The sequence below is a fragment of the Pygoscelis adeliae genome, unplaced genomic scaffold, assembly GCF_000699105.1.
Source record: "Pygoscelis adeliae isolate BGI_AS28 unplaced genomic scaffold, ASM69910v1 Scaffold191, whole genome shotgun sequence".
NCBI classification, from domain to species: Eukaryota; Metazoa; Chordata; class Aves; order Sphenisciformes; family Spheniscidae; genus Pygoscelis; species Pygoscelis adeliae.
Window position 1 is genome coordinate 757,621 of NW_008824114.1, and position 7,712 is coordinate 765,332.

General features: G+C 48.2%; 1 protein-coding gene across 1 annotated transcript in view; it reads left to right on the top strand.

The window, feature by feature from the left end:
- The window catches only part of OPHN1 (oligophrenin 1), a 57,968-nt gene that overhangs the window by 37,893 nt on the left and 12,363 nt on the right, over nucleotides 1–7,712 (top strand). Inside the window, exons 14-18 of the mRNA XM_009334282.1 lie at nucleotides 84–158; nucleotides 2,579–2,663; nucleotides 3,024–3,082; nucleotides 4,610–4,715; nucleotides 6,507–6,666. Coding sequence (XP_009332557.1) covers nucleotides 84–158; nucleotides 2,579–2,663; nucleotides 3,024–3,082; nucleotides 4,610–4,715; nucleotides 6,507–6,666 — 485 coding nt within the window. The remainder of the gene's footprint in view (nucleotides 1–83; nucleotides 159–2,578; nucleotides 2,664–3,023; nucleotides 3,083–4,609; nucleotides 4,716–6,506; nucleotides 6,667–7,712) is intronic.

Here is a 7,712-nt window from a genome sequence, read left to right on the forward strand (position 1 = left end):
AGAGTTCCACAGATGGGGCTTTTGGACTTCCCACCAGCTGGCGAAGACCTTTGGCTAATGCTCTTTGGCTTTCTCCTGCTTAGGGATAACTACGGAGGGCGTCTACCGGACTGTTGGCAGCAATATTCAGGTGCAGAAGTTGCTGAATGCCTTTTTTGGTAAGAATTAATTATTCTGTGCAGCTAGATTGTCCTGGTCTTGTATTGTTTAAGAGGGACAGAGAGGATCCGGTTTCACAGTGAGAAATGTCCAGCATGGTTTTTGGTCCCTGTGGCCCCTCTGAGGCACATCTTTCCCGTCTTTTCTGGGCTTTTTTCTGCAGCCTGCTCTAGTGCCTCTCCCTTTAAACTGCATTTATTTGTTTTTGGTGCAACCTGCATTTTAAGTTAAGTGAGCAGCAGTGAAATAAAGGGAGGCAGTGACCCTGGAGCAGTGGGGACAAGCCTTCTCCCATCGTGTGCTAAAAATATTCAGGCATTTTGGAGTCACGTGCTGGGGACGCATTCCTGACACGGGCCCAAGGTTCGGGACATCAGTCAAAGAGAGATGAGCCCCTCGCCCTCTCCTCCACTGTCTGCATGGCCGGCAGCTCCCAGCGTGCGGAGCGGGGCTGCGGCAGCTCCCGGTCAAACCGCGGCAGTAGCGGAGGGGCTGCGGCCAGCGGGGCTGCTCGCGCGGTTGGGCGCACGTGGCACGGGTTTGCCAGCATCACCCGACAGTCAGGCAACAGGATGAATCATTGCTCACCCAGCCACCACGCCTCCTTTCCCTTGGTAACAGCCTGGGTCCCCATTCTTATTTAGGCAGGGCAAATGAGAACCAGACCTGCAGGTTAGCGCTCATTAATTAGCGTGCGGGATCCTGAGGGCCTCAGGGTACGGGCAGCCCCTCCTGCAGCATTGCTGCCAGGGAACTCGCCCGGCCAATGCTGTTCATGGGGAGGTGCCTTGTCCCATGGGTCCAGCACGGCTACCTCCTAAACTAGCCCCTGCAGACAAGCTCAAGGGGACACTTTTCCTCAGTGGGGTATCGTGGAAAGCTATACCGGGAAGGTGGCCTCTGCAGGGAGGCCGTTACCCTGGTTTAAGGTTTTCACCCAGAAGGACCGGGATACCTCACTGTATGCAATGTATACATTAATATGTCAATGCATGCACTTCTGCTGTAAGCCTTTCTGTGCACTGAATCTTGTATTTCATACAAGCGTGTCAATTGGTGGGCAGTCTTCGTGCGAGCAAAGGTTAAACTCCCTGCAGCAGGTTGTGGGGCTCAGCAGCGTCGCTCCGTGCCAGGACAGGTGCTCCCGGGCTGGGACCTGGCTGAGGCCATCGTGCCCCTGCCCCGTGGTACGTGTGGGCCAGGGCACGCTGCGAGCCCCTTAAGTGAGCCCCGAGGGTCGGTCTCCCACATGCCCAAAGGCTGAGCCGTTCTCACCGTCCCTGCCCGAGGGGCTGGAGCACAGGGCAGAAAGTATGTTTGCATTGATACCTGTGTGCCTCAGGCCTGCGCCAGCTCCCTGTGCAGACATCTGATATTAATGTAGTATTCAAAGGCTTTTACTATTGTTTTTTACTATTGTTACTATTGCTTTTACTATTGTTGTTGTTTATTAAAACGGCTGGTTTGTGCTGACATATAGCTGTACCCAATTCCCATGGAGCCACGACTTCAGACAGCTATCCGGTTATGCTTGCCTGATGACTAATTACTTAGCCTAAGTTTTTATTGCTTCTTGATTCTCACCCTCCCTGTGAGTAGCTCTGTGGTTTTCTCCTCTGAACCCCACCAGTGAGCGGCTTTTCGTTTTATTTATATGCGTTGGTCTGGTTGACCACTTGCCACCCTACTGTGTACGAACTCACAATGAAAAGTCCAACAACACAGAAATAACTGCTGCAGAAGGATTTCATGCTGAACTTCAGTAAGGAGATAGTTTTTTTTTTCTTTTATTTTTTTTTTTTTCTCTAGTCCTACTTCTTTTTTAAAATAAATCATGCAGTTTATTTCTTTAGTCCAGCTGCCTACTATCCTCCAACCATGTCCACATGGTTGTCCTTCATCATACCACAGAAATTATGTGGTTGTTCAGTGAGGATAGGCAGGAGCAAAGTGTACTTCCACGCCTCTGAGCTCCCTCCTCTCCGTGCAGTGAGAGGGAATGTTTCTAGAACAGCCTTCAGGGGAGTAGCTGCGAAGGAGGGATTGGAGCTGGACACTTAGATTGCTCTGGGTATCAGAAAGCTTGTCTTGGACCTGTTGAAATGTGTCGTTTCTGCCAGTCTTGGCTGTGCTGGCAAAAAGCAAACTATAGAGGATATGCCCTCACTAACTTTTCACCACTGCTTAAATGTTACCTTCTGCTTCTTCCTTTGTCCCTAGTTAGCACTGCTCCTCAGCCTTTCCAAAATACTGACGCTGGTACTGTTGTTTTGCTTTTCCCAACCATGAGAATCAGCAGCTTTCTTCATGTGCTGTTGTAGCTTCGTTTGTCTTGAGAGCATACACTCCCTGGGAGCGTGCTATTTATTAACAACGTCAAAATGGACCTTATTTTAAAGTCATTTTGTTCTTCCTCTAGATCCAAAATGTCCAGGGGACGTGGATCTCCAAAGTGGCGATTGGGACATCAAAACGATTACCAGCTCACTGAAGTTTTATCTCAGGTAGCACTGCAGGTCACACCTGCCCTGAGTGGGCAAAGGAGCTTGGGGCTGATCCAGGTGAAAAGCAGAGTGAACTGCCAGATGTTAACATCTGGCTGTTGGAAAGGGCAAAGAAGTGATGAAGGCTTTGGGAAGAGGAATGGATTTTTTTTTTTCTTTTTTTTTCTTCTTTAGAAATATTCCTGTTGTGGAAACCGCATGTTCTATGGGGAAAACTGTTTAATACTGGCTGGGGGGGAGATGCCACCGGGAACCGGTGGTGCTGGAGGGCAAGCAGGTTTGCCCGTTGTTCCTTGGAGATCCGTCACGAGCGGGTCGCGCTGCCCTGCCAGAGCTGAGTTTTCTTTCTGGTTATTGCAGGAACCTGTCTGAACCCGTCATGACGTACAAGCTCCACAAAGAGTTGGTCCTGGCTGCCAGTAAGTCCCGCAGCTGCCCTGCTGACAGTCCCTAGCCCTGCTCTCCCCAACCAGTGTACATCAGAATCACTTGACAGAGCTCTGCCAGCCCGACACTGGGGTGTCCGGCTGCTTTCCCCTGTAGAAAGAGGAGTGACTCTTCTGAGTGCTTAATTGTGCGAGGGAGGTGGTGGTATTTCTTCCCTTCTTTCCTTTGCTGTTGTAGTGCTCTTCCCTCTAACAGGTTTTCATGCTCTCGGAGGGTCTGGAGAGCCAGGGGATGTCAACTAACCTGAAATCAGCATGGGTGTCCCAGAAGAATTGTTTCTCGATAGTATTAATATATTTATTTTAAAACCTGTGAGGGAATGGGGTGTGCTGTTGCCACACAGATAGATAGGTGCTCCCTTTAGGTCATGAAATCTGTCCTGGAATGTTGAATCCAAAGCGTCTTCCAGTACATGAAAGACATTTTTCTGCTGCAGCTCTTGGAACTGAGCCACAGCCAGTATTAGTGGAGATTAGCGAGTAACGTGGGTATACTGACAGGGCATCAACTGTGCTAAACCGGCCAGTCCTCGGCTGTCCTGTTGTTATGGCCATTTCAAATAAGCCATAATAATTTTGAATTGGCTTCATCCTCAGAGCGTGTTGAGAGCCAGCATGCTGAGATGGAGACGAGAGGGATACAGGGAGTTGGTCATCTCCCTCAGCATGAGAGTACTGGCATTTGGAAATTCATGGCACACTCAGAAACACTTTGGATTAAAGCATCCTTCACACCCCCATGCCTCCTTGAAGTCCACAGGGAGGGTAGGAGAGCGCCCGCCTCTCCTCAGTTTGGACCTCTGGAGAATTAATAACACTTGTTCTTTCTTGGAAAGGAAAATTTTCCACCACCTACTGATTGTGCTCAAGCCCAAGATTTATTAGTTTCAGAACTGGTTAAACCAATGATGGCTGGGTATGTACAAAACCATAATCCCTTCCCTACCCTCCCTCAGAAACTTGCACCATTAAGCTTCCCAGCTACCAAGATCCCACACTATTCTTTTCACACCGAGTATTTTATTGTTTCTTGATTATTTATGCTTCTAAAGGTGACCTCTTTGGGTCAGGGACTCAATTTTTTTCCCTGCAGGATGTTTTACCGCGTTGTTCAGTGTTACAGCTATCTGGGCTGATAAGATACCCAGCAGAGAGGCCGTGTGTTCCCCAGGTGTGCTGGTGTGCGGGGCGAGGGTGCAAAGGGGAGTACCCAGCCATGCCGAGCCTGTTTCCTTGGCCATGCTCAGAGGCAGAGTGTGACCCTGAGCTCCCTTTCAAGCTTCATTTCTCCCTCTTTCCACTTCATTTTGTTTCTCACAATGATTGCCCTGTTGCTATGTAATCTCACTTTACTTCTGCTTCCCATCACCGGGTTGGGCCAGCCAGCCCTACGTTGCAGAAGGAACAGCTCCCACAGATTTTCTTTGGCTTTATCTTTCTCTTATGTATTTACTTTGAAAGTGGTGGGCACAAACTTTTCTTTGTGTTACTTCTTTCCAGAATCTGAGAACCTGGATTACAGGCTGGGAGCCATTCACGCGCTGGTCTATAAACTACCTGACAAGAACAGAGAGATGTTAGAGCTCCTCATACAACACCTCGTCAAGTAAGCAGATGTTTTTCTCTAAAGCCAAAGTGAGGGGAATAATGGCATCAGCAGAACAAGCCTTTTTTTGTGGCAGGTTTGCAAAATTGTATCCGCCACAGTCCCCCTCGGAATTTACATTTGGACTGCACAAATGGTATGATTATCCTTGCTACCCACTGCATTATGCGATGCTTCTCTTTCTAATTGCCACTTTCATCCCCTTTCTGAGAAGCACCAAGCAGGAAATAATTTTAAAATGAAAATACCCTCTGACAGCAGAGCTATAAATTGTCACCTCTCACTCCAGTTAACAAGAACGTTAGTTCCAGTGTTTGGGAATGGCTGTAGGACCTGTGCCCATGGGCTGAACATGAAGCATGCTTTGGTTTTATCTCCAGCTCTGTGGATTCAATGTCCTGAGCCCTTGGAGCAGCACGAAGGCTTAAGTGTGTCAGTCTCTGCTCTCATACAGGCGTGTTGGATGCTTGGTGGCACTGAGCAGCACTGCTTCCACATGCTTCTGCCAGTGAGCCACTGAAAAAGTCTGTTACTTGATGATAATGGCACCAGCGGTGCATTGGGAAATGGCTATTTTCCTGCCTCCATGTCACACCGAATGCAAAGGCTCAGTGTGGAAACTCTGCCCTCTCCATCCCAGGGAGGAGCAGGGGTGCAGCAGGGAGAGAGGCTTGTGACAAGCCATGCTGAAGCTCAAAAGCAAGGGAACAATCTGTGTGCAGGTCAGGAAGGACCAGGGCTTGCAGAAGCAATGGCTTTTATATAACAGGGCTTGCTTTGGACCTTTGGAGAAGTCGTTTCCAAAACTGGACTGTTTCAGAAATAACCAGGGCTGACCTGGGATTGTCACACCCTAGCACTGGAAGGCAAGTGCTTGGCCCCTCGGTGCCATGCCCCCTCTTTGGGGCGAGGAGGGCTGGCTGGGGGATCCTGCCTGCCATCCAGTTCCAGCCTTTCATGCACATGTTTGTGTGGGTTTTAGAAACCTTTCTGTGTAAGTGGCAGAGCTGCGAGTGTCTGGTGTGCAGTCCGATGAAGCTAATGCTGTACTTGTGGTCACTGTGTTTATTCCTTAAAGTGTTTACGCTTACATTCTGTTCCCTTTCCCCTTCGTGCTGACAGAAACCTCTTTAACACCAGAGCTACAGGGCAAACCCAGAATTCATTATGTGTCAGCATCAGAGTCTCTCTCCTCTGGTCCACTTCTGGAAACAGGTAGTGCCCACCTAGGTGGTTATTACTTCAGTCAACAACCGGTGCTGCTCCGCAGGCTTGCGCGTTCTTCCAAAGCTTGAAGGCTGCTGGACAGAGAGAGCTCTGTTCTGTGAAAACGGTGGTTCTTTCAGAAGGAAGGTGCTGTGTAGAGTTTTACTGAAAAACTCCAAAGTGTGCCTCCTTCGTTCAGTCCTCCTCCTTCAGAGAGAGGAAAAACTAAAGCCGAAAGTCAGTTCTGGATAAATAGGATATTTTGATTTAAATTATTCCTTTTGTGTGTGTGTTGCACAGACGACTTTTGATTACAGAGTTAAAAGATGAGCTAGGAGTGGGATCAAATAAAAATACTGTCAGCATGTTGCTCTCCCAAACAGTTGTCCGAGCCAAAAGTGCATGTCATAGCTAGGGACATGTTTTATCTCTGGTAGCGTTGGGAAACAAATCCTGCGGAAACAAAATGAAGAAAATTGAATGAACGATTCTTACTGTATCCTTTTTTTATTGCTTGGAATAAGATCTGTTTGAAAAAAACCAAACCAAACCAAAACCTACTCCTTCTTTCCCTCCTCTCCACAGCATATGTGAGCACAGCCGAGAGAATCTGATGTCACCGTCTAACATGGGGGTGATATTTGGACCTACCCTCATGCGAGCACAGGAGGACACCGTGGCAGCGATGATGAACATCAAGTTCCAAAACATAGTAGTTGAGATCCTCATCGAGCACTTTGGGAAGGTACAGGTGGCAGCCCCGGGAGCACCTCCACGCAGCTCCTGGCTGCTCCATCATGTTCATGCAAACTGTTGCTGTGGCAACGATGTAGAGCTCTGGCTCCTTTTTCTGGAGTCTCCTTAGGGGCTGGGGTTTTTTTTAGAATATACTGTTCTGAAATGCTTCAGAAGGAAACAAAAAGTGTAGCAGATATGCTCCTCACTGTTGCCTTTAGCTAGTTCTGAAGGAAACCCTGAGTCTAGAGTTTTTTGCTTTTCTTTTTAAATAAGAGGAATCTTTATTGAAAAAAAAACTATTCTGTGCCCGGACATTACAGGACTTTACGCTTTCCTTTGCTGAAGACGGGAGCTACACCAGAGCATAACCGGTTTCAGCAGGCACAGTCCAAGATGAGATGCTATACAACTATTAATACAGGGGGAAAAAAAAACCCAAAGCAGACAAGTATTGAAAGGTTGATGAAAATAATTCAGCTGTGCATACGATCTGTTCAGATCCAGGTGTAGAGATGGTGTGGGCAAGTCTGGGGAGGGGAGCTGCTGCCTGGGGTTGAGCAGTCAGAGAAGACTTCAGCAAGCGGCCGGTGCCTGTTGTGTTGGGGCAGTGCTCTGCGCAGGGCAGTGCACCCTGGCGAGGGCTCCAGCAGCATTTGCCTTTCATGGGATCTTTGCTGGATATTTTTGTCTGAGAGCATTGCCTAAATACACAGTCTGGATTAGTCTGCTGTGGTGGGTGCTGAAGATTCGCATGTAGACAACAGCTTTTTGTCGTGTGGCATTTTGTCTCCTGATGGAAAGCAGAATATTCCACTGTCTTCTGTATTAGCGCTTTCTCCTTGTGATATCTGATACAATGGCTTAGGGTTTTCAGGGCGGCTGGAGGATGATAGAGCTGTATGTTAATATTTAAAAACTTGAGCAGTGTTTGCATTCAGATCAGCGTACGGGACCAGATTGCTTTCCTGATAATAGCACTAGGTTCGAAGGAGTGAGTTTGGTCCTTCAGCTTTTCATAATACTTTACATGACAGCGTCCAAACAATCTCTTAC